General features: G+C 38.8%; 1 protein-coding gene across 1 annotated transcript in view; it reads left to right on the top strand.

Moving 5' to 3' along the window:
* Positions 1-26,982, top strand: part of NAV3 (neuron navigator 3) — a 359,389-nt gene that overhangs the window by 68,203 nt on the left and 264,204 nt on the right. The window contains exons 2-3 of the mRNA XM_072146791.1: positions 25,823-25,919; positions 26,035-26,223. Of these exons, the coding sequence (XP_072002892.1) occupies positions 26,152-26,223 (72 nt within the window). The 5' untranslated portion in view covers positions 25,823-25,919; positions 26,035-26,151. The remainder of the gene's footprint in view (positions 1-25,822; positions 25,920-26,034; positions 26,224-26,982) is intronic.

Genomic DNA, 26,982 nt, shown 5'->3' on the forward strand with positions numbered 1-26,982 from the left:
CATTTATGTGTGTTCTACAGCGTGCCCTCTCTTGACCCCAGCTGTCTCTTGCTTAACCTTATATGCTCGGCTATACCCTGACTGTTCCATGCGAGACATCTAAATAACCTTTACATTTTTGTCAAAAGCTATAGTTTGGTAGGTAGTATCTATCTAATCCCCTTGTGCATTACATGACTACATAAATCTTAATTGAGGTAGCTTGTCCCTGAAGGCTTGAGATATCTGCTTAGCTCTTTGGTATTTCCCATAGCTTTTATGGCCTTTAATTTTGGTACAGACTACAGGAATAGTGTTACCATACTATATACAATACTTTAACATTCTGGGTTTCTTATGAGAGCGTTAATAGGGGTAGACGCCTCTTCGAGGATACCCTTTATTGCCACTGATCCTGCTCCACCAGGGGGTTTAATAATCAGAGATTATGATCAATTGATTCATTTATTTCTTTGCCTTATACCTACAAAGAAATCCTCTTTCTCATTATAGTTTTTTACTTTGATGTATTAGGTGAAAGTGGTTGTCTGACAAAAAAATTGTTAGCAAAGTTTTTTTCAGTTAAAAGCTTACTGAAAAATGCAAACCTTACATCATATATTGTCCTTAAAAATTGATGTAGGCATGGATATTTAAGCCTATTCTTTAATGAAGGTTAAATACTCACATAGCAAGAAATGCCCCCCTTCCGTCTGTACATGGTGACAGTCTCCATTCAGCACTCTCACTGCTCCTGAGATGCCTATAAATAATAAAGGCATCAATTACAATGCGTTTCAGATTATATATCAAATCCTCTGTGTCATGTTGTTGGACTGAGGATTTTCTTAACCTAAGCCTCATACAATCTTCTTCATTACAGATATATAACACTGATATATGTAGATACAGTATATGTACATCTTGGTATAGAGATATGGATATGCAGGTGGTCCCCTACTTAAGAACACACAAACAACCCCTAGTTAAAGACGGACCCCTCTGGCCACTGTGACCTCTGGTGAAGCTTTCTGAATGCTTTACTTTAGTCCCAGACTGCAATGATCAGCTGTAAGGTGTCTGTAATGAAGCTTTATTGATAATTCTTTGTCTAATTGCAGCAAAAAATTTTGAAACTACAATTGTCATTGGGGCAAAAAGATTTTTTGTCTGGATCTACAATTATAAAATATACATTTTCGACTTACATACAAATTCAACTTAAGAACAAACCTATGGATGCTATCTTGTACGTAACCCGGGACTACCTGTATCTCCATACGCTATTTTTAATTGCCTATAATGAAGACAATTGTATAATGGTTTTGAGGCTAAGAAAATCCTTACTTTCGCTACAGGTGAGTGTGTGGCTTTCCTTGCTATCTCTTTGCTGTCTCTTAATAACAAGGGTCAGGAGAACAACAACCAATTGAAACACATCACAAAACTGCATGTAATATACATAAGCATCTCAGGAGCAGTATTGGAGTTCACAGGAGACGGTCCCTGGGTACAAAAATTAGGGTGAGGGCAGATTCCCACACGGCGGTTTTGTCATTTTTTATTATTTTTTTAAACGCATCCAAAACACAAGTGGGAGGGGGTTTGGCCAAAACGCACACACATTTCACACACATGAAACGCACACACATGTATTTTGGCCAAACCCCTCCTACTTACTTTTTGGATGGGTTAAAAAATGTGACAGAAATGTCACGTGGGAATCCGCCCTGAGAGATAAACTAATTGTTGACAAAAAAATAAAGTAAAATGAATCACCTTATATTAGAAATGTGTATACTTGACTTAAGCTATCGTTTGCCAATTCTTTTTTTTTTTCCTGGGAAATCCCTTCGATGACCCTAAACCTTGCCTTTGTTTGTAATGTCTATAGTTTATTATAGTTTATGGACATGGTTTTGTTTTTTATTTTTTAAAACATATTTTGTGGTGTGACACTTTACTGTAAGATTTAACAAAAAAATACAGTTTTATTAAAAGCAAAAAGATATATGCTACATGTAAGTCCAGCCTCAATGATGGGTTAATACTGCTGTTGTCTGTTTCTTTCTTGCACAGCAGAAGCCATAATGTCTCAGTAATAGCATTTCTTCTCATCTTTTATCTAATTGATTTTCTTTGTGATTCCCCAGACAAACTATCATGGGATTAGAGGTTGTAGTTCATCCTGCCCCGATATGTCACCTGTGAAACAACAAGAGGATACAGAACCATTTTTTCAAGTCAAATCATTTCTCACTTGTACTTAAGGTTTACAACATTTTGCAGATTGCTTTTGGAAGCATTTGCAAAGTAGAAATAATTGAAGATTTTAGATAGAATAGGGTCAGTTGAAGTCGCTTGTCAGACTTAAAGCTGCATTGTGCTAATGTAATCTTGCAGTACTCCAAAAGAACACTGTACATTGTATATTCCTTGCCAAACAGCCCCAGGAAAAAGTGGATCAATTGTATCAAAACCAAACAAATAATTTTGTAGGAATATTAATGAAATGTTAAGTAATCCTCTGTTTTTGGCGGACTACCGTATTTTTCGGACTTTAAGGAGCACAAAAAATCCTTTGATTTTCTCAGAAATCAAAGGTGCACCTTATAGTCCAGTGCGCCTTATATATGTACCGTACTTACAGACAACAGCTGCCTTGAACTGTGCACAGGTCTGCCACCTGCTGGTCATTCATCCTTATAATCAGGTGCGCCTTATAATCCGGTGCGCCTTATATATCAACCTAGACGTTTTGGCAGGCATTTATTGATGGTGCGCCTTATAATCCGGTGAATATATTTTATCTCTATGGAGATTGTTTGATCTGCACAATATCCTGTAAACATCCTTCATTAATTTCTTTGCATAGTTAAACGACTGGTTGTAATTGGTTTTGGTCAGTGGTTGGCAAAGGCTTTAGAAAAAGCTTCTATTTAGCTTTATGTGCCATAGTTTTTCTTCAGAATTTCTTTATTATGTAAAGTATTTACACACTTTACATTTTTCTTTAAGGCTTAAGATATTCCAAGATAACTGTCACAATAATACCTGCTTTTAAAAAAAACAAGCTTTTGGTTTTCTTGTACTATTCATCTCATGATATATATTTGAGGGTAATTTGCCATTTCAGGACCCAATGCAATGTAAATGTTTTTGCATGTAAGTCCTCCCTGTCATCTTGTAGGGTCTCTAGACGTCCGTTAGTTATGTTCCTGATAGTGGGTTCATCCTTGTCAGGGCATTTTTATCTGCTGCAGACAGAGCCAAAGCCTGCAGGGGTAGTCCGCCACCACTCGGGGAACGAGGAAATGTGAGTTTATTTTCTTTCCCGGAGAGGGGGCAGTGTGGCTACAGGGGAGGGGGATACAGTGTGGCTACAGGGGGAGGGATACAGTTTGGCTACAGGGTGAGGGGGGATAAAGTGTGGCTACAGGGGGAGGGGGCATACAGTGTGGCTATGCAGGGTAGGACAGTGTGGCTATTGGAGTGAGGCCTACAAAGGGGCCTACTAAAACCTGGAGCCAGCCCTGTGTACATGCTTTATTGCCGGAGTAAAGTGCTCAAATCCGCATTTTACAAAGGAATACTTGCAGAGACAATTGTAGTCTTTAAGAAAAAATTAGCCTTGCAATAATATTGTAAGGATGTGGACACATTTCAAAACATTTTGTTTATAAATGTAATGGTTATGTCCATCTTTTGTTGAAATTGTTAACTTAAATTTAAGAGGGGGGGATGTATTGTTTTTAGTTTTCGAATTTAGCTTTATTTGGATATTGCAGCTACCATGTTTTAACTGCACAACCAGTTGTGGTCATAAATAAGCTAAAAGATAGTTTAAGAGACCTCAAAGAAGATCCTGACCTATTCTGATGGATCTGCATTTTCCTTCTGCTTTTAATAAAAGAAGCATAACAAAATATAATCTTCAGTTCATTAAAGTCTATGGGGAATGGAAGGTGAACACAGGATAATTTGTGAGCTGGTGTGAGCTGGCATTCTCAATGGACCAGTGGTTATGGCACAGATTTACTTAATCAGATCAACATACTGTTCGTAGGGTATAACTTATATTCATGGAAAACACTGGATTCCATGGGTAGTCTTTTTCTATTGACATGAGCGGCGCCATCTGAGACCAGGCTTGAAAGCGGATGTGTGCGGTTAGGCTTATATTTTACAATAGCTGCTGACTGTGTAGAATGCACTGCCAGCTGGTATCACCAAATAAGCAAAGTACTTATATATTTCTAAATAGAATACCATTACAAGAATGGCATTTTTTTGCACCACTGTCGCTTTACAGTATTGTGTTTTATAAGTACTTGCTCTCTCTTTAAACTGCAACCTGTATTTAGGGTTCCTCTCAGAGATTTACTGTATCTTAAATTTCCCAAACCATGTTTATTGTCTTAGGGATGCTCCTCTGAGATTTTTCATTGCTATTACTTATATCAAGGATTTTTTGGCAGCCAGTTCCCAGTAGAAATAGAACTGCCAAGACAATACATGCTTTGTTTCTTGGTCAGTAAAAGGAGGAAAAAATAACTATTAGGAACTTAAAAATCTTTTTTCCTTCACAATATAGGTTATTTCTCATAGGATAAAGGAGTATACCCTCTTCTAATTGTTTTTTATAGCCCTAATTGAAAAAAATCACCTGGGTCTTAAGAGATGGTAAATTGGGTAAATCCAACCTATCATTAGTTATGAACCTGATATGAAGCCAAAATGGAAAAGACGACATTCTTCCATTGATTAATATATTGAAGATCCATCGTATGCACCGTTGTGCACTGTATGCTGCCATATATACTTGCAGTATCCAATATGAGGTGCATTCTGTCAGCCAGCCAATAGTCAGCCAGCCATCATTTTCCAGCCCACTGTATTTTATACAGATACGGTACAGATACAGTGACATACGGATGAAAAACATCACGTATATACTGATTCATAAAGATTCATACAGCATTGAAATACAGGACTGGAGAACTCACACATTTGTGTGAAGGCAGCTTCTACTGTGGATTAAAGTAAATTCCACATTTACTTTGTGGCGCGTACAGTCGGCTTCAAGGCCACAAGATTTTTCACTGATTTGAGGTCTTGGCAATGACTACAGCATAGCAACACTTTGACTCTTTTGTTTTTCAGACATTCTGTTGTAGTTTTCCAGTCGGATTAGTATTATTATTCTGTTGCATGACACAGTTATGGACATGCTGTTGGATATATGGCCTCACATTTGGAATACATAGTACTTCATGAACTTAATAAAATGACCCAACTTGTCAGGCCATAACTCAAAACACATCCCCGAAAGGATTAACACTTCATACACCCTCCTGCCTCCGAACACGCCCTATTGGGCACGGTAGTCCAGCACGCGACATGCCTAGCTATAGATCAAAACAACTACTAGCTTTTATGTAGTTAGAAACAGCTAGAAACAATGGGGCCCTTGGCCCAACGAGAACTATACCCAATCCAGCGATTAAGTCCCATAGGGGCCTTTGGTTATCTCCATTAGTACTGCCGTCTAGCAAGAATGGTTCAGGCCAATGCTGTAGATTGTTCTTCACAGTGAGCCTCTGGCGGCCTCTTGGCTGGAGTTATACCCACCATCATCCAGTTGTGTGCCGGTTGGACCCTTTGAGGTAGAGGCCCTTGTTGATCCCACAGTATATTTTCATGACGCAGCACTTCCTCCGCTTCGGGCAAGGAGCGGACCGTATAGGTGGTAGTCTTAAACCTAAAGATTAGGCTGAACAGAGGGCCCTATTTGTATTTAACCTGTTACCTTCACAGGGTCAGGGTGATCAGCCTCGTGGCTCTTCTCCTTTCCAAAGTGCTATGGGTTAAGTCCGCATAAAGGTGGACCGATAGAGGTAGCTCCGGCAAGGTGGTCATGTTGTGGGCCACCAGCAACAGTGGGTCACGCATCTCAGGGTAGTGTAGCTTTATGATACCGTCCCTCTCACCAAGGCCCTCTGGATACAGTTCATTCCGAACTATCTGCCATGTGAAGCAGTGCCTGGAAAAGCGTTATCACTGCTTATGCAAATATTCGCCCTTCTCGAGCGATTCTCCAGGTCCTCCAGTTTGAGTACCAGGAGGTCAAGCTCATAAGCATGGTCAGCAATGCCTCTCCTATACAGCTCCACTGCATCTGCCAGGTCGTCAGTCTTATTCTCTACCTTTGTCACTCGCTGCCCCGGCTCGTGTACCTTCTTGGCCACCTGGGTTCATCATGGAAGAGCTTCTTCAAGCAACAGTGACGGTGGAGGGTCGGTTCTCTGCTGATAGAGATAGATGCTCTGGTGAGGCGGGAACTGGTGCCATGTTGGTTTCTGTGATAGTGGCGGTTGTTGTTGCCCATCCTATTGACTTCAGTGGCATCTTCCCCCAGGGTATGGTAGCTCCTTCGGTGCTGTGGAGCTGCAAGCAGTGCTAAGATAAGCTTTTTTTGAGGTGGCCGGCATGGAGCTCACATCACCTGCATCCGCCTCGGTGAGCTGCGCACATGCGCGCCTTTGGCAGTTGGTATAAGATGTTTGTACAAATATTTTTTTCAACAAAGTCGGCACTATGCATTACATTGTGTATAGCTGTGGAAGTTTTTTGCGAGTCTGTAAAAGATTTCCTGCAACAGTTTGGAAGTTTGCCCATACGTGGCCATAGTCATACGTGGCAAAGTAGAGGAGTAGATGGAGTAGTAAGCAAAAAACTGTTAAGGTAGTCATATGGGAATTACATGATCGATACATGAGAAGACACATATACCTACTATTTGAAAAAAGGACAAAACAAAAAACATAGGATAAAATAACAATGTGAATAAATGATGTGTACCTGCCTTCTTCTTAAACACCTTTCTACTTTCTACTTTTCAATGCATTTTTGGGTGGTCATAAAGTATATCGTTATGGTATTTACCATTAAAATCAGATAGGATCTATGTTAATATTTTTGTATAGAAATAAACATGTGACTTACCATTACAGCAGTTCAATTTTAGAATTGTAGGTTAAAAAAGAAAGACTTCATATTGCAGCTCTAAATAGAACTGTTTAGCAGGGAGTCTGACACTGTAATTCTTTACAAGTTCTCCTAAAATATACAATGTGAGCAGAACTCTAATGCATTCTGCTATGGACGGTTAGCATAATGTGCCAGTCTCTTCACTTCTGAAGCTTTTGTATTTGTTTTCTGCAAATAAACACATGGGCTCTTGGGGTTCAGAACAATAATAGCTGGTAAAATCAAGTGTTAGATGAGAAATAAAGGAAATAGAACACTTTACTCACAGGCAGTATTCCTAAACAAACATCCCAATCCCCTGCTTTACAAAAATGTCGGCATCAGCAAGTCCATGGCAAAAGCGGCTTTATGTGCTGTAAATGAGTGTGACCCTACAGCTACCCAGCAGCTTTTATCATTGGATATATTGTATCCGGCTCTTATGTGAGAATAGCTGAGATAGTTCTTATGAGTCCAAATCGCAGCAGGTTAGGCAGGTACAGACTAAAGCATCAGGTATCTGCTGGAGCCTTGGCGGACTGGCATATTGCCATAAAGTTCAAAGCTGATTGCTCAGAACATAAGAACAGCAGCAGACTCTAGAATGCAAATGTATGACTTGGCTAGCCTCCAATAAATCAAACATGGAGACATAAATCTACCACAAGGCTTCAAAAAAGCACTGAGAAATACAGCAGTATTATACAAATTCTGAATAATTAAATCCAAATATCTAGTGTTTTATTTGCTTTGAAGGCTAGTCTTACACAGGACTGGCAACCTGATCTTACTATCGGGTCCTATATCGCTCAAGGGATAGCTATTTATTGTGAGGGTCCAGGCATTATATATAATCATCCTGATTTCCCAAAGAATTATTCCTCATATTCTTTAGTTATGGTTGTGAATCCAATAGTAAAGAGAACCTGTCATCAGAAATTGGCCTACTAAGCTATTACCAGCATATTGTCAAGCAGCCGAATACCTTCACAATCATGTTTTTTTCGTGGCGCAGCTTGGCCGCCTCATCAAGCAAATTAACTTTGAAATCAGGCGTTAACTAGTTGTATAATGTCAGGTAGGCAGAGAGTTTAACGCTGAAGCCAAACTATCCCCATCTTCTACCCTGTGATTGATGTCATGATCTGACCTCAGGGGATCGGTTAATGGTTTTCCTAGATGCAGGACCATCAATTACAGTGAATGACACATTCGGAGGCAGCAAAAGCTTGACTAAAGTGTTAAACTGTCTGCCTTCTTGACTTGCACCTTACATAGTTTACACCTCACTTCAAAGTTTATTTTCTGGATGTATCCACCACACCAGACCATGAAAGATACATGGTATAGAAGCTGCTCAGCTGCTTGATAGTATACAGGTAGTGGTTTATTTTGTAATTGACAATTTCTGATGACAGGTTCGCTTTAAGTTACCCTTCATTTCTATAGACAAAATCTGCTATTTCATGCATTTGAATAATAGAAAAAAAAGATTCAGGAATCCTGTAATATATGAGGGTCACAAACTGACCTCCTTATTTTCATTAAATTTTTCAAAGAGGATATGGATGCAGTGGAAGCCCCGACATGACCTTGGTGGCAATCCACATTCATACATAATGGAATAAAACATTTCAGCTGACACTGTTGTGAAAGCAGTCTTCATGAAGGCTAGCAGGTTGCGGCATCAGATGTGTATGCAACAATTGTCAATGGTTAATAGTTGGGATTATTCTGTTTTATTTTATTTGGTACTTTGTGTTTAACCACAGAACCAAGATTAGCATGTGCTTGCTTATTGGGCAGAAAATTACTTTAGTCAATGCATGGATAAGTTTCAATCCTGACCCTCAGGCTCACCATCCTTAATGTTTTTTCTACTACCCTAGTTTTGTCTCTTTTTCTATTCCTCTTTGCTGTTATTTTCTCATTTGATGCTGTTTAGTCTCTCGATTACAAAGTCATTGAAAACAATCAATATCCAAGTAATAGGGTGGTAAACAGAGCTGAGCGAGGTGATGAGGGTAATGTTATAGCATCTGAAAGACTAGACAAGACATGCGATGCTTGAGAGAATAAGAGACTGAGATTTCTTGAATAATGATGGTACATATTGACTGCGAAACTTAATTCATTTTATACCAGCCCATTTATCTCTTGTATTGGAGAAGGTCAGGCTGTGCTTTTAAAATGTGTCCAGGGAATAAGCGGCATAGATTGGTCACTTGTGAAGATGAAGAAATATCCATTTGGTAAGTTCTTATCCTTCAGTTCACTGTTTAATGTTTTGCATGTTTGTACATTGCATTTTTTATGTAGAGATATCAATTCTGTCTTCAATAGAACAAGTTTATGATGCTTTAAACATTTTGGATGGATGGAACAAATGCTCTTCTAGAGGAGTGACATAAAGCAAACCAATGCCATTCTTAAGGCTCGTGTTTTACCATAACTGCTTATAATTACGAATGAGTTATTTGTTATTCTTAATTGCTAAGACTCTACTAAAAACTTACTAAAGCTATGGTTAAAAAACAAAAAAATGTAAAAACTTTACATAAAATGAAACCAATGAAACCAAAATGACCTTCTAAAGAGGGTTTTTTTTTAGAATATCAGAGAACTTCTTCAGCATATTATATTATGTGCCTCACTCTTTGAACAATTTCCTGTCTGGATATCTAACTTGAATTGTATTAATAGGAATTGGTGATAGTTTAATTGGAAACAAATTTAAGTGGATAATATAGAATTTTATTTTTTATGTTTTAAGTTTTATATTGATTTTTTCAAAGCCAAGATAAACAATGAGAACCAAGAACAAATATAAAGAGTAGGAGGGGCAATCTCTCCACCATAACCTGCTGGTAAGACAGCTAAGAACTAACAGGAAGCTATGGGAAAAATTAAGGTAGTTTGCATTTGGGCAATGGAATTTCAGTTTTATGTTGTAGGATCCAAGCAGGACCATTACTTTTCCCCCAAACAGTTAATTCTGAAATGGTCGCCCCCATGTCCTGCTTGGGACAGGTCCAAAATATTTGGAGAATGTTTTTCTCCCTTACCTCACAACACTAACACATTTGTGCTACTTCAGGAAGCATTGTATACACTAGGTGGGGGATCATTTAACAACCAGTGAGATTCTTCTAGTTAGGTAGGACATGTGAGATAGCTTCAACATCTTAACCCTCTTTTTAGATGTGAGTGAAGCCCGTATCCTATTTCGACTGCCTAAAAATTTGGGGAGAAAATTGCTACAGAGGCACAGAGATCAGCTGATATAGACCTGATAATGGGCCTACATGGTTACCGGAGAACATGTACAAGTACTCAATTGGGTTCTGTGACTGACAGAATACATCTAGGGTACCTGTTTGAGGGAGGAAACCCCTCCACAAAGGATGGAAGTGGGTGACCCTGAACCTCCCCATGTGAATCCATGCATTGGATGTCAGTTTCACAATCCTGGAATTTATGTGTGATATACCAAGATCCAGTGCCAAGTAAAATGGGGTGCACCCAGATGACAGAAGAGTAGATAACACATATTTCTTAAAGATGGGAAAGATAGTCTGGTGGAAGTTCAGACCATCCCAGTGGGATCACTCTAACCATTGTAAGCAAATCAATGGTGACTGCGTCTTAATTTGTACAACTCCCGCTAGGCCTTATGCAGTGTCTACACAAGTCAACAATTCTGGTCAAATGTATGGCTAGTAGAATTACAAGTCAGGGAGAGCTATCTTGCCATACATCCCATGAGAAAACTGGCAGCAACTATGGTATAAAGTTAAAGCTATGTGTAGCCCCCCATTAATGTAAGTCTAGGACAGTGATGGCAAACCTTTTAGAGACCGAGTGCCCAAGCTACAACCAAAATACACTTATTTATCGTGAAGTGCCAACATGGCATTTTAAGCAGTAACTTATTGCTACCTGTTCTTCCTCATGTTTCAATTGTATCGGTCCCCTGCGGCCATCAATACACCAATAAAGTATGAGGGCAAATACAGACTCTCGCTGTAGCTTCTCTCCAGGGTCTCTCTTTAGAGGAAGAATGAAGGGTCCAGCAGGGGGACCTGAAAAAGATAATGCAGATAATCCACACCTTCTCACTTTTACCGCAGTTACAAACAGCCAATGAAGTGTTGCTTAAAAATAGCTCTGAGAGCAGCATCTCTTAAGTTGCCTGGGAAAATGGATGCGTTTCTTCGTTCAGGGACGACTCCTTTCTCGCACAGTTTAGTGCTTCATCAAGTTGCCTGGGACTGCAGAAAGATTTGGTGGATTAGTTCCTGTCTAGTGAACTCAACTAAACCAAGTTGAAATGGATGTAGTGGATTGACAGAAACTGACAGCCCTAAGGTTGAGCTCTCTTTCAAGTTCTCCCTATGTAATTGAACAGCCTGCCCTAAGCAGGAAGTGACAACTAGTCAACGTTCCAAAATGGCTACAGATGTTACAGTATCATTATAAATCAATTTTAGTGACCTCCCCCCCTTAAAGAGGACCTGTGACCCCTAAAACAGGCACTAGGAGCTGCTTATTCTGATAAACCTGGAAGGCACTGCTGCATAGTACAATAGGAACACCAGACCGCGCACAAAGCAGTCAGGCGTATTCATGATGGGCGATCTGATGTGCCGCCTCTTTCCCAGACCACCCCTACCACTCCAGCGGTGCGCCAGTGGTGACCTCCTAATCCCACCCAACATGAATAGATATAATTAGCAGTTTACTTAAGTAAGCAGCTCCTAGAGCCAGTTTTATGGGTGACAGGTCCCCTTTAAGGGTAGTTAAAATTGGGGCTGAAAATGAAAGAAGAGCTCAACAGTAGAAATAAATGTCTCCATAAATATATTTTTAGACTCTTATAAAGTAAAGAAATACATTTTTTTCAATTCAGTAGGACATTTTCTACAATTCCACACAAAAAGCTTTAAAGTTAAAGTCTACAAAGAAAATGATTTGTAGTTATACTATTATATTAATTTATATAAATGAATATAATAGTGTTTGTGTGGGTTTCCTCCAGGTCCTCCGGTTTCCTCCCACACTCCAAAAACATACTGGTAGGTTGATTAGAGTGTGAGCTCCCATGGGGACAGGGACTTATTTTGCAAGTTCTGTGCATTACTAGGGAATATGTTGGTGCTATATAAAGAATTATTATTATTTATTAATAGTTTGTTGGTTTATACTTTAGAATTTTGAGTCTATGAGTGACCGTTTTGAAAGCCCAGACAAATTGTCCAAAGTGTAAAAAAATTTGTGCATTTGGTCTAAAAGACTTTTGTACTAAAACATTATGTACTGTCCAATCCAAAATGGCAAAGGAATATTCTTGAATACATATGATCATTCTAGAAAACAACAGGTAAAAAGTAGGTTTTTATGTATTTAGGCTGCAAGAAGAAATGTAGAATATGTTGGCCTATGTAGGAAGGTTTTTGGTTATATGTTAAAGTCAATAACTATTACTACCCTATTAAGTATGGCTACAGATGTTTCACTCCTTTTTTATTACAGGCAGTTCCCGACTTACGACGTTCCAAAATACGTACAACCCGTAGATACGAAAGGGACTCTCGGCACCTTGCGCATGCGCATTGCACTTCCGCGCTGAAGCGCGGACACGGAGATGCCGGGGATCAGGTAACTAAGGATGCAATCTCATGCTTCCTTAGTTACAAGTCAGTGGGCGGGGGGCTACTAGGCAGTCTACAGGAAGCAGGAAGATCTGAGAGCCGGAGCTTGCTGGAGATGCCGCGGATTAGGTAATTAAGGATGCGATCTCACGCTTCCTTAGTTACAAGTCAGTGGGCGGAGGGCTTCTAGGCAGTCTGAAGCCGGACCTTGCAGGTAGCTTCTTTCCGTACTTACTGCATAGATCAGCAACCTGTATGCGATCCCCGGCATCACCGTGGCTTGTTTTAAGTACTGTACAGCAATATTTGATGTTGGCTCCTCATTGGGCGGAGAGCGAATAGAGGGAGCGGGTCACGGAGATGCCGGGGATAGCATACAGATGCAGTAAGTACATGCCAGCAGTATCAGAGGTTTCAGGTAACTAAGGATGCATTAGCTTCCTTAGTTACCAGTCAGTGGGCGGAGGGCTTGCACAGGAAGAACTGCAAGCCCGTGGTTGCGGGTATACCAGTTCCGACTTACATACAAATTCAACTTAAGTACAAGCCTCCGGTCCCTATCTTGTACGTAACCCGGGGACTGCCTGTATTTTTTTTTCTTTACTACTTTCCTTAAGTATTAAAGGCGTTAGTATCCTATTTATGCTGGTCATTTATCTTAGGATTTGTACTTTTATTTTTTTGGCACATTTGAATATTTTGCGACTTTTCATTTGCCTAGCAAAGTTAGTTGTTTTAATAAAAAGTCACAAAAAAATATACTCAACTGCCTCATATATCAACCTCAAAGATAAATGAAACAAGCCCCAAAACCAGAAAATGCAAAGAAACACAAGCACAATGACCTGTTTGAAGATAAATGACCCCCAGAGAGTTCTATGTAGCCAAAGGAGACAGAAACCATTTTACACATTCATTCTGTTTCCACTACTGGCTCTTAGGTTTATTGTTCATGCAATCTATGTCACAGGTTTCATTTGTGATACCAGCTTAAAACTAAACATCATTAACCATAGCTGATTATCTTGAGAACCTTATTTATAATGCCTAATTAAAAAAACAACAAAGAATAAAATATGAAAAATACAATACTTGAATTTATTGTTTTGACATTGTAATGACCACATCAGCTTTTTAGGGTAATCATTCAGGGAACCAAAGCAACAAAAAATATGAGTTCTATGAAAGTCAAAATTGTGCTATTTACAACTATAGTGTCAGAAAACAGGCATTGACAGAAAATGTAAAATAGCCTGTGTGGAGATAAGGGATTCATTTTCTTTATGTTAATAATACTTAAGGTATTTTGGGTTCTATTTGCCTTTTAAATGCATACTTTTTTCTATTTATGCTTGGTCGCTTTGTTGATGTAAAGTTTACAGGTCACATTAAATTAAATATTAAAGCAAACCTGTCACCAGGAATCTCACTTTAACTGGGGACAGGTTCTAATGGTCTATGCCAGTGATGGCAAATCTTTTAGGGACTGAGTGCCCAAACTACAACCAAACCTCATTTATTTATCGCAAAGTGCCAACCTAGCAATATAACCAGCAACCTATTGTTCCCCCTTCCCTCCTCCCCGCTCCCTCTCAGCTTTCAATCGTATTGGCATCCTGAGGACATCAATACAGTAAAAAGAAAGAGGAGAAAATCGGATGATCATTGCAACTTCCCTTTAGTTTCATGAACAGGAATGATCACAGGGCCCAGCGTAAAAGGTCTAATGATTATCCAGCTCTGTCCACACATTCTTGCTCCTCCTGTAGTCTCAGGCAGCATATATGTCACTTTGTCACTCAAGCAGAGTATATGTCACTTTAGAAGATTGGAGGAGGATGGCTTAATTCCTGGCTGGGGTGACAGCCTGAGTTCCCACAAAGAGGACTCTGAGTGCTACCTCTTGCACCCATGCCATAGATTCACAACCACTGGTCTATGCTATGCTGGTTATAAAAATGCCTTTATCAGCATTATGAATCTTTTCAATAGTTTATAATAGCTTATTTTAGATTAGCAGCAGCATGTGGTGAGTCCCATGGGAGAGGACAACATGTGTGTGACTGTGTCAGTATCCTCTTCTCCAAACTCATGCGGATGGTGAAGAGTAGAGGAATAATGCATGAAGAGATACACCCAGGCTGCACCTGCCCCTCCCCCTTTTCAGGACTCACCACATGATGCTGGCAGGGGCCATGTAAAATAAACTACTAAAAGGATTCAGAATGTTACAAATGTATTTTTCAAATCAGCATAGCATAGGCCATTGATGGCAAACCTTTTAGAGGCCGAGTGCCCAAACTACAACAAAGATCCGTTTATTTGTCGCAAAGTGCCAACACAGAAATTTAATTTGTGATTTATATTCCCTTCTCCGTCACAGTTTTCATTGATACCAGCACCCTGAGGACACCAATAAAGCAGAAAATAGCCCCAAGGTAGAGCTGTCACTTTAAAATAGCTCTGTGCACAGCAAGTCCTGGGATGTCTGGGACTGCAAGAAGATACCTGGAGTCATCTCTGGTGATGGCCTAAGTGCCCACAGAAAGAGCTCCGAGTGCCACCTCTGGCACCAGTGCCATAGGTTAGCCATCACTGGCATAGGCTATAGGAAACTGTCACCAGGTAAAAATCACATGCTCTGGAATTTACTTCTCATTTAATCTCCATCTATTTCTGCATCACCTGCTGCTTTCTATGTTCTCCACTATAATTAAGCTGGGTTGTCCGCACTCACTATAATGAGTGTTCAATATTTGTTTTTATTCCTCTTAAAAATAATCAAATGAACATAAATACAAAGTTCCCAATAAGCTGTTATTAGTCCATAGACCTAAGGCAGCTAAATGAGAACATTTAGGAAGTGTCCATCTTCCGTTCGTCATGCTTATACGTTCTTTTCCTTCCTTTCTGTAGTTGTCTCCTATTCCTCGTGTGAACAGTTCATCCATGAATATGTATTCACTTTCAAAAAACATGTAGAATGATAATTTATGAACCTTACAAGGGCACAAGAACATGTTAATGAATTGACCTGTTAATAATTTATTTAGAAAAGCATGTGGTGCTGCTGTGTCTCTGTAGTAGTCTCAGTGTGAATTCCAAGCCCCCGAGAGCAGAGGTTTAGCTTTTTTTAGCTGCTCTTGGCAAGGAAGGATCAGAGAGAAATACATTAAAGTATGTACATATTGTTAACAACCAGGCCTTACCAGGATCTGTAGTCCCGTAGTCTGAAAATGGTAATGCTGATGTAATTTTATTCATTTGTTGCAGTATTTCTAGTTTAGCTTGAGAGTGGGAAACCGGTATTAAAATAAAGCTCATGCACCTCGGCTAAGGGTTATGCTATCTATGAATTAATGTGGATTTGGAGACAAAAACTGCTTTCCTGCAGTGCAATGTGTCTACTGCTTGCTTATGCGGACACTGCCATGGATTTAATGCTTCTACACGACTTCTATCATTTAGCAATATTGGTTTCTAGGAAGGATGAGCTGTCGCCACTCTTGATTTGTGTAAAGCATATAAGTCTCACGAGATGCAGTCGTTCATTATACGTCTTCCTCCAGAACCATTAATTATTTATCACAAGAATGTGATCTACTCGTTGGTGAAGCCATTTTATGTTTTGCAGCTTTCAGCAAAAATCTCTCAGCACCATGTAACATATGCGGTGAACAATAAGCAGGAAAAACAAGTTGTAGCAGTCGGTGAATAAGCCCCCGAATGGGATAACATATTGATATAAGCTTTCTACCATCTTATGCATTTTTCATGCAGGGAGTGGATTCAGCATAAATTGCCATTAATTAACAGGTACATTTACTGTCAGTGTTTGACTCAAATGGTATCTTCTTTAAGCATTCATTTTCATTATCTGGATATCTTTATAAAATGTGTTTAGAATAAAGGGAATTCAATATTAATTAATTATAAATGCTTCAGAACTAGGTTAACTCAAATTAAAATAATGCTTTTTAGTCATTTAGCTTTCTAGGAGCCTGGCTGTGTCCGCAATGCTTTAGTTACATGTAATGTTTTGTGGATCTAAATCTTTATATTGGTATATGGGTATATAGGGTACTAACTTATCCAAAAAAATCTTCAGTGGTATATACAGTGCATAGCATGAAAAACCCCTCCCCCCACCAACAGCAAAGCTAAATATTACCCACCGGTGAGAAAAATCTTTATTGTAGGATGGCACGGTGGCTGAGTGAGTAGCACTTCTGCCTTGCAGCACTGGGGTCCTGGGTTCGAATCCCACCCAGGTCAACATCTGCAAAGAGTTTGTATGTTCTCTCCGTGTTTGCGTGGGTTTCCTCCTAGTACTCCGGTTTCCTCCCACACTCCAAAACATACTGTTAGGTTGTTTAGATTGTGAGCCCCATGGGGACAGGGACCAATTTGACATGCTTTGTGCAGCACTGCGTGATCTGTGTGCGCTATATAAATAAAGAATTATTATTTATTGAGGGATGTGGTGATGCTGATGTGTAGTATGAGAGGGGTCCCAGTTCTCCAGTTGCTGCACATTTATCTAATTTCCCAACACATGGCAAAGGTCAGAAGTTTCAACACCCAGCAGTTATATTGCATCACACTTAGTTGTACATGTAATAGTAAATTACATGGAATACAAGAAAATTCCATGTAATAGTAAAAAATGGAATACAAAGCAGAAAAGAGATGAGTATGTGGATCAATAAACTTTATTAAATAATGCACACATTAAAAACATCTAAAAAGCTGTGAAAAGCTAATCGTACTACAAAAAACCCAACTCCCAGGGTATTATATGCATGTACATTAACTGTGGTATGCTAGTTAGGCTCCAAAAACAATACTATTAGGCAGTAATGCTTGTTTGCTCCACCACTATTTTTTGGATTATACTTGCCTATATATCGTTTTAAGGGGTCTATGCCCTTTGGGTATTATATTGAAGATTGATTGGTAAGGGATTGGTAAGGTATGTGGCTACTGACTTGTCAATGGTCCTTGTACTAATATTGTGTATTTTGTCCCTGATTCATAAAAAAACAAGTTTAGAGGGTATTTCTTGGTCTATAGCTTCTTTGCCAAGATTAATTTCCACAATATAATTTGTCTTGTCCAATGATTAAGGAGCTACCTTGTCTGTTGGGTTGACAATCTTATCATCTTTGAGAGACTTTAAGATTTGTTTTATCTTTTTTTATGTTGTAATATAATTTCCTCTATTGTATGTCATATCACTTACAGCTGGGTAATGGCTTTGGGAGAGACCCAAAGCTTAGACCAGTTAGGTGACATAGTTGTTCCAGCTTGCCAATCTAATGTAACTCTCTAGCCTCCTGCAGGAGGCACCTTCAGATGTTGCCGTAAATAAGTGGACCTTAGATATATCTAGCAATTTGCAGGAGGGTAAACTCCATATCACTTATATTTTAAATTTTGATATCTAGAGAAATGGTCTATTTGGAATTGGCTAATAATATGGGAACAATCTGAGACCTCTTTTTAAACTGTGGCTTTTACTTCCATCACACAGGATATTTGTGATTTTCTAGAATATTATTGCAGATTTAAAATACTACTGTAAGTTGTTTGACTGAAGTCAAGGACAAACTGAGTCACCAGTGAATACATCCCCATCAGTAATTTACACCTTCTGCTCAGATATGTTTATTCTGTTGAACGTTTCTAGATTTCATACAGAGCTGCCAAGCATCTGTCTTCCAAATCCTATCTACATCTGATATTTCTAACACCTTCAGTTTGAATGGCAGAGTTTTTGTGAAGTATGACCTTTGCCAGATAAACCAATGCATTTTCTACAGTATGAACGACAAAGGATTAACACCTTAACAACATATGAAGAACTAGTGACAATGCCGTTAAGGATATTTAAAGAGTCCTCTTAAAACATACCGGGTGTTTTCTGCATTATGCAGCAAACACCAAGCGGTAACACCAGCGAAAGATACTGTAGGTTAAAAGTATCCTGGGGGTCTACATATACAGTAAAAATAAAAAAACCTAAAAGTTTAAATACCTTTCCCCAAGTCTAAGTTATTAGAGTCAGAACATGGCAAATTAAACAAGAAAAAAGAAACTGGTGCAATTGCGTTTTTTGTCATTTGACCAGATTTGGATTTTTTTTCCCGCTTTCCAGTACACAGCATAGAATATTAAATACCACCACTAGATAGTACAATTTATTAAGGTAAAGTACAATATTGTTGCAATGTTAAAGGGCATCTACCACCAGGATCAAGGACTGTATGCTAATGAACTAGAGAGACTCTAGGCTCCATAGGTGTTAATGGAGCCTGGAGCCCCTCAGGATCATTTGCATAAGGTTTTCATCCTGGTGGTAGATGTCCTTTTAACTGATAGTATCAGATTGATTTTTTTTACCTAAATAAACTTCAAGTCTAAAAAAGTTGTGCATATGTTACCTAATAAGGCCTAGTGCACAAAACAATGGTTTTGGACTAGCTGTGGTTTCAGCCACTAACATATGCCTCCATTTATTTCTATGGGCTCATACACACTTCTGTCTTTTCCTCTACCCCGTGTGTGAGGCGACTGTCCGAGGTGCCAATTATAGAGCAGGTCCTACTCTTGCCTATGTGTGTGGCTCTGGCAGTCCTTATCTACTTTCAATGACGTCTAAACCAATGACACAAAGGTCACAAACAATGAACTAGAGAAAGTTGCCCTCAAGGACAAGACCTAACTGAAAAGAAAATCTCAGCTCTGTACCCAGTAGTTTATTATTTCCTGACTAACAAAAGTAATAATTTTAATATATCTATGTGCAAAGTAATTATAAATCATAGGCAAGCCCACTAAATCAGCTAAAAAATATTGGGTCTAAATTGTTGTTTCAGTTTAATTGTTAAATTGTCCTGTTTTGAAAACTAAGCTTTGTAAGAGCGGATGATGTTCTGCAACAGTAACCAAATCTATTTACTAATGTAAAAGGCACAATAAACCAAGGGCTTCTTCATTATTTTAATCTGTGAATATAAAAGACAGAATGAGGCCTCCATGCCCCTTCTGAATGTGTAGCTCTTCCTTGCAGTTATCCAAATACAAGGCATCTTCTTCATGAATATGTGCACTTATATTTTTCTCTGCTTTGTTTCATCCCTTTCTGTAACAGGACACATGGTTAAAGCAGAATATTGTAACCAAAATGCATGAATTCATATTTATTTAAAATATATGACGGTATTTTAGCCACATTGATATTTAAGCACTTACTGCTTCACTATGTAGAATCCCATGTTCTACAAAGCATATAAGTATATTGGGCAATAATGGTGCCAGGACTGAATCTTGGCCTGTACACTCTATAATTAAAGACCATTAGAGAACAAGACATTGGGGTAAATTTATATAAAGTGTCCTAAGGTTAGACATTGTAGATTTAAACTAGACAATCTTATTCTTTACCAGATTCATATGGGTCTAATGCTGGATGATAAATCTGTCCTAGTATAAGACTGTCTTGTCACACTCTGCACCTGGTATTAGTTGGCTTATTGTACACCAGAAAGGTGGGACACAATTCTGTCGGGTCAGCAGTATTTCTGACACATTAACCTTTTTTTTTTTGCAGCGAGGCCACGCCCCTTTTCATAGACCACACCCCTTTGGTCGAATTAGTTGTAAGAGAGCCAGAAAACTATCTAAAAACTTTTTATAAATGTGGTGCAGACAGGTTTTTTTTTTTTTAGTGCAAAGTACGACAGAATTCTGTTGCGTGCAGAATAATAAATATCCCCATTGAGTATTGCTCTTCTGATGTGGGCCCACATTTATTAAAGTGTTTTCATCAGTTTTCTGTCTCACTTTGCAATGGAAAGAACATCCAAACTGCTTGAACATGTATTTTTAATAATGTGTTTACGCCATTTTTTTGTTGCACTGTGTCTGGCGAGGCAGAAAATGTGCACCTAAAGAGGTATGTTTGCGCTTAGTCAGAGTTTGCAACACATTTATTACAGAACAGTGCAGAGCAAATCTAAGAAGGTGTACAATAAACATGAATCTATTAGATCTTTACAATGTGTCACGTTGTAATTGTACCAAATAGTAATACAATAAACTGAGTGAGCTACTTAAGCTATTGCCTTGTATTAACTGTGGCGATAAATTCTCATTTTATTATTCTGTTGTTGTTTCCCAAGACATTTAGAGCGTTTAATTCCCCTGAAGCCCAAATCTAGATCTTTAGTCAATTATAGTTAAGTTGATTCTTGTGAAGTCTTTTCTGTCTAATAATTGAATTGAGTAAGCTGCCCACAGCAAAAAAAAAAAAAAGTTTGACAGATAAAAATTTTAACAGGCTTACCAGAGTTCTCCCACATATGCATATGTCCAATTTTACTACATGATGCTGATCTTTAACCCCTTAAGGACGCAGCCATTTTGTAGCTAAAGGCTCAGCCCGATTTTTTGGATTCTGACCTGCGTCGCTTTATATGGTTATAACTTTTGAACACTGTTACTTATCAAAACGATTCTGAGATTGTTTTTTCCCCCACATGTTGTACTTCATTTTAGTGGTAAATTTTGGCTGATAAGTTTTGCGTTTATTTACAAAAAAAAAGAAAAATTTGCCATTTTCGAAATTCAAAATCATTGCGTTTTCAGGCAGATAGATTAACCACCTAAATAAGTTGCTGAATAACATTTCCCATTTGTCTATTTTACATTTTCATAATTTCTGAAATGTCTGGATAATTTATTTTGATGTCACGCGGCTTACAAAAAGAATATCGCTTTTCTGGATTTTCAGAATTGACTATTTTGGGGATAAATACAGTTTTGAATGAAATTTTACATATTTAGCATCAAAACCCCCTATATAATCTACCCATTTTCAAATCTGCACCCCTCAAGCTATCAGAAACAGCATTTACAAAGATTGTTAACCCCTTGAGATCTTCATAGTAATTGAATCAAAATGGAGGTGAAATTTAGAATGGTCAAATTGTTCCCTTATACGTTCATTTAGCACTAAAATTTACACATTTCCAAAATATAAAAAGAGAAAACCCACCATACAATTTGTTCTGCAATTTCTCCTGAGTACAATGACCCCCCACATGTGGCCGTGACTTGTTTTATGGGCGCACAGCGAGACGCAGAAGGGAAGGAGAGCCCTGCAACTGCCAGGATTTTAGTTTCCTCATTGGCCCCTTTTGATGGCTATAAAATTTTCGCTTTTTCGTTATTTGGGCCATGTGATGCCATTTTTTTTGCGCGATGAGATGCTTTTTCCATTGTTACCATTTTGGGGTTGGTATCACCTATTGTTGAAAATTTAGGAACTTTTTTTGAGGGCAGGAGTAGAAAAGCATCAATTCTGTACTGGATTTTTTACTCTTTTTTTTTTTTGGTGTTCACCGTATAGACTAATAATCATGTTATCGTTATTCTATGGGTCGATACGATTACGGGGATACCAGACTTGAATATATTTTCTTACGTTTTACTAAATTTGTCAAACAAAACCCTAATGTGGGGAAAAATCTATCATTTATGTATTGCCGTCTTCCAAGTGGCATAACATTGTTACTTTTTTGGCTACGGAGCTGGTTGATGGCTTATTTTTTGCGGGACATGTTGTACTTTGCACCAGTATCATGTCGGAGTACACATGGTTTTTTGATCACATTTTATAGCATTTTTTGTGGGATTGAATAGCTAAAAATCATAATTTTTGGAAGGTTTATAGCAGTTTTTTTACGGCGTTTATCATGGGGGTACAATAATGATTTACTTTTATTCTACGGGTTGTTACGGATGCGGTGATACTATATATGTGGGGTTTGTGTTATGATTTAGACTTTTTTTTTAGTTATATGTCTCTTTATATGTTTTGGGGGTTTTGGGCATTTTTAGTGATTTATTACTTAATTTTTTTATTGAATAACATTTTTTTTTTTCCTTTTTCACTTTTATACCATGGGACATGAACAAGAAATCCTCTGATTGCTTGTTCATGATAATATTCTGCAATACTCATGTATTGCAGAGTATTATCAGTGTCAGCCTATACACTTGCATAGGCTGGCACTGTGCCAGTAAGATGACGTCACAGACGCCATCTTACCGGCAATTCTTGCAGGTAACTCTAGGGTCCAGATCGGACCCCAGAGTTGCTATAGCAACGATCGGCGCCCCCCGAAAACGGTTCGGGGGGGCCGATCGTGGGGGAAAGACCCCCCAGAGGCATGTTAGATGCGGCGGTCGCGCTGACCGCGGCATTTAACGGGTTAAGCACCCGCGATCGGAGTCAACTCCGATCGCGGGTGTTACACTGGGATGCCGGCTATTAGTTACAGCCGGCACCCCGTGTTTCCCGATGCCAGTTCGGCTCAGATCTTGAGCTGAACCGGCATGGGCTCAGCGTCCGATATATCGGACGCTGAGCGTTAACAGGTTAAGGATACCTGCAGCAGACATTTTATTTATTAAATTATTTTATTGTGTTCCTTTATAAAGAATGGCTGAACCATTATACAAGCTCTTATACCTCTCACCCTCATAGACTGTAAGCTCTTGCGGACAGGGCCCTCCCTCTTATTGTTCCATATGACTGTTTGTACTCTGTAATATAATGCTTTATTTGTATATTTCCCCTACGATTTGTAAAGCACTGCGGAATATGCTATATAAATAAAAATAACTATTATTATTATTATTATTAGATTGATGACAGGTAGAGTATACATCATGACATTCAATACCTATTACTGTGGAAGTGCCACAAATTGGCAAGCTCAGTACTTGGCACGGGTAATTTCATAGACAGTGAATTGTGAGAGACTGGCTATTTCGATAACTCTTTTAGTATGGAATGGAATGGAAGGACGCATGCTCGACATTCAATAAATGAGAAAGGAACCCCTGTTTTGGGGTTCTGCAGTCCATTGTGATCCAGTGGGGTCCTAGCAGTTGTACACCCTAGCACAGTGATGGCAAACCTTTTAGAGACCGGGTGCCCAAATTTCAACCAAAACCTACTTATTCACCATCGAGTGCCAACTTGACAATTTAAAAAGTAACTTAGTGCTCCTTTTTGTTCCACAACAGTCAATTGTATCAGCCCCCTGAGGACACCAATACAGTTGAAAGCAGGAAGGCAAATTCATACATCATTATAGCTTCTCTCCAGGGTCTCTCTGTACAGGAAGAATCGTGGGGCCAGTAGTAGGACCTCCAAAAATATTGTGTCCCTGTTCACACCTTCTTACTCTTCTTGCAGTTCCAATCAGTCAAGGATATGACACTTTAAAAGAGTGCCAAGAGCTGCATCTCAGTTGTCTAGGACTGCAGGAAGATTTAAGTCCTGTCATGTGAACTTTGTCCTGGGGCAACAGCCTGGGTGCCCACAGAAAGGGCTCCGAGTGCCACCTCTGGCACCAGTGCCATAGGTTCGCCATCACTGCCCTAGCAGATTGTTTTCCTTATCCTTATTGTTCTCCCCTATCCCTATATGAGCTTGAATAGTTTCAGTACATGACATTCCTTTGCAGTGTGATTGAGTATATCTGGATTTCATTGTTAATCCATTTCTTTTTCTTCTATGAATAGTGATGAGTAACCAAGCAAAGTTCAACATGCATTAAAAACTGCTGGTATGCTGTATTATGGTGTGTGTTTGGCAAATGGGTTCTGTAAGAAGCTGGGGATACATTTGTCTGTTTCCATATCTTGTCACGCTGAGACCACCAGGCATTCAGGGCTAGACCATTTTAGGAATTGAGCAGTATGTCAGGAATTTTGTTTCTGACTACCAGGAAGAATAGGGGAAACATTAGCTATCACTGAATTATAACCATCACACTTTCCCATCCTGTGCCATGTCCACATTTTTCTGCGGTTATGGTTCTGACGTTTGCTTTTCATGTGTTTCTCCTGATTCATCTAATAACCTGCAGGGTAATGCCATTGTGTCCAGCCTATATTTAGCTTGGGCACAAGCCTGCACAAGCTTAGTTGAGGGTCCAGTGGCCCCTTCATAAAAGAGGAGGTACTGTAAACACTTGCTGATTTCCCTGTTACTCGCTTGTTTTTCTGTACTGTGTTTTAGTGCTGGGCTATTGATTCAGCCTCCCTTGCCTTGGACTGGCCGGGTTTACCTCATTCTGCATCTCAGAGCCCTGGCCTTTTCTCCTTGAGCAGGCTTCCTGACTAACACATAAATATCTTTTATGTACTATGTCCATTGCCAGTCATTTGCCCAGCTCTATTATATACTACTGTTTAACTTTCTCTGCATTTCTCATTATTTGATTCTAGGCTATTGTTCTGTGACTACCCTTTTGTGCATGTGATTCTGTACATTATATCTCAGTTGTGACCTGCATTTATTGTGCTTATCTGTTTGTCTTGTCTTGTTTCATGTCTCCGCTTGGCATAGGCAGGAACCATCGTTGTTGTTGTCTCGTATTGCCTAGTATAAGCAGAAGCAAGCAGGCTTGGCTGTTGGGGGCTGAGGGTTAGGGTGCACTGTATCTGTAGTTCCTGAGCCCAATGTCTCCATTACAATTGTATTTTACAAAACCAAAACCAATTGAGGGGTATTTATAAAATTGGACATAAAAAACAATCACAGAACAGTTATATTTCTGTATTCTGCTGTGATTGTTTATTAGTTTTTCCTATTTGGCCGCCATATGAATCTCCTGCTCTATCTTTTATCAAGCTTTGAATTAATTCCAGTTCAGTTAGTCATAGTAAACCTATGTTGTAGCAGTTGTAGTAGTATACACCAGTGCCGGGGTTTACATGACACTGAAGGTAAAAACAATCCTGCATTTGCAGAGAGTACCATGAAGCTCTGCCAATAATTCCAGGCACCTTTTCAAATTGCCTGCGTTTCAGGTGAGAGCAAGTACTTACATTTCCCTACTAACTATACAGAAAGTTTAATGAATATGATTAATCTATGTTTAGAGTTTGGTGTCTGCAATGCATTGGTATCTGCTTTAATAAGCCACACTGTTCTACAGTATATTATGTGTTTACTGCTTTATAACACATTGGCAGATTCTTTTTCCTCTTCTTTAAGATGATGTGAATATGGAAGAAATGTTGATGGCTGTTTAAATATGGTTCTATACACTAAATTTCTTTTCTGTCTCTTATCTCGACAGGTTCTTAGTTGAAATGTAAATCTTCTTCAGGATGGGACAGAGTGAAGAATGCAGAAGATAACAATTGGAATTGGAGTTCTAGATGGATGCCGGTCTGGTACAGTGGAAATGTTTTAGACTGATATGCCGATACTGAAGGCTCCAAGACAAATCTGCAGATTTGTAAGGGTTTTCGACTGGGCTTGATAAATGTCTTTTTTAACCATTTGTAGACTCAGTAAAGTTTGGAATACTTTTGTGATGGAAGAAAAGGTACACCTGCACATTTGCTACTCCCAACTGGTGGATTAGTTTGCTGATACCTGTTCCAAAGGGTAAAAGTAGATGTGATGGATGGGTCTTCAGAAATGAGCAAGCATGGGAAGAATACAATAAGTCATAAACTAGAAGATCAGAAGAAGGTAAGATTCCATTCAAAGGTGTTAGCTTTTTTTTTGTAAGACTGGTATGTACATTTTAGTAACAAGGACTATATCTCGGATGATCTCAGCAGTAAAGTTTAAATGGTATATACAGTATAGCTTTGGATTTTTGGTGAACATTAAATTGACTGTTATCTGACATAAAATTAGATAAAATGAGAGATTAAGGATTATTTGTAAAACAATAGACAGTATTTCTGCATCTTCAGCAGATTCAATATAATTCAGTGAATAAAAGTGTCAGTTAGGCAGTAGTACAGAGTGGAGGCTTAAAATATGGTAACAGAGAACATTTATTGCAAATGACCTACTAAAAAAAAATAGGTTCTAATGTCCAAGTAATTATTGTAGAACCATGGATTAGGAATTCTTTTTGATCCCCAATTTTCCCATCCACGAGACCTTATAATTGTTAGATTGCTGAAAATTCCCACTAATTTCTAGACTTGTCAGTGTTTTTGCACGCCAGCAAATATTAAAACTCAAGTGTTATTTTTATGACTATAAATATATATGTACGCTGCAAATACTGCAGTTATTATAATCTATTCCACCTTTTAAAAAAATTGCAAATGCTTATATTTAATGGCTTTTATGTATTTCTTTTGGTACAGACTTGTATTTAGCTTTCATTTGATTGTGATAAAATCATTCATGTTTGAATGCACAGAACATATTGTTCAGTGGGCTGCTGTTACCATACACAATAGGGATGCTGAAAGTGCTGACATTTGCAGA

Source organism: Engystomops pustulosus, chromosome 4 (genome assembly GCF_040894005.1).
Source record: "Engystomops pustulosus chromosome 4, aEngPut4.maternal, whole genome shotgun sequence".
Taxonomy (NCBI): domain Eukaryota; kingdom Metazoa; phylum Chordata; class Amphibia; order Anura; family Leptodactylidae; genus Engystomops; species Engystomops pustulosus.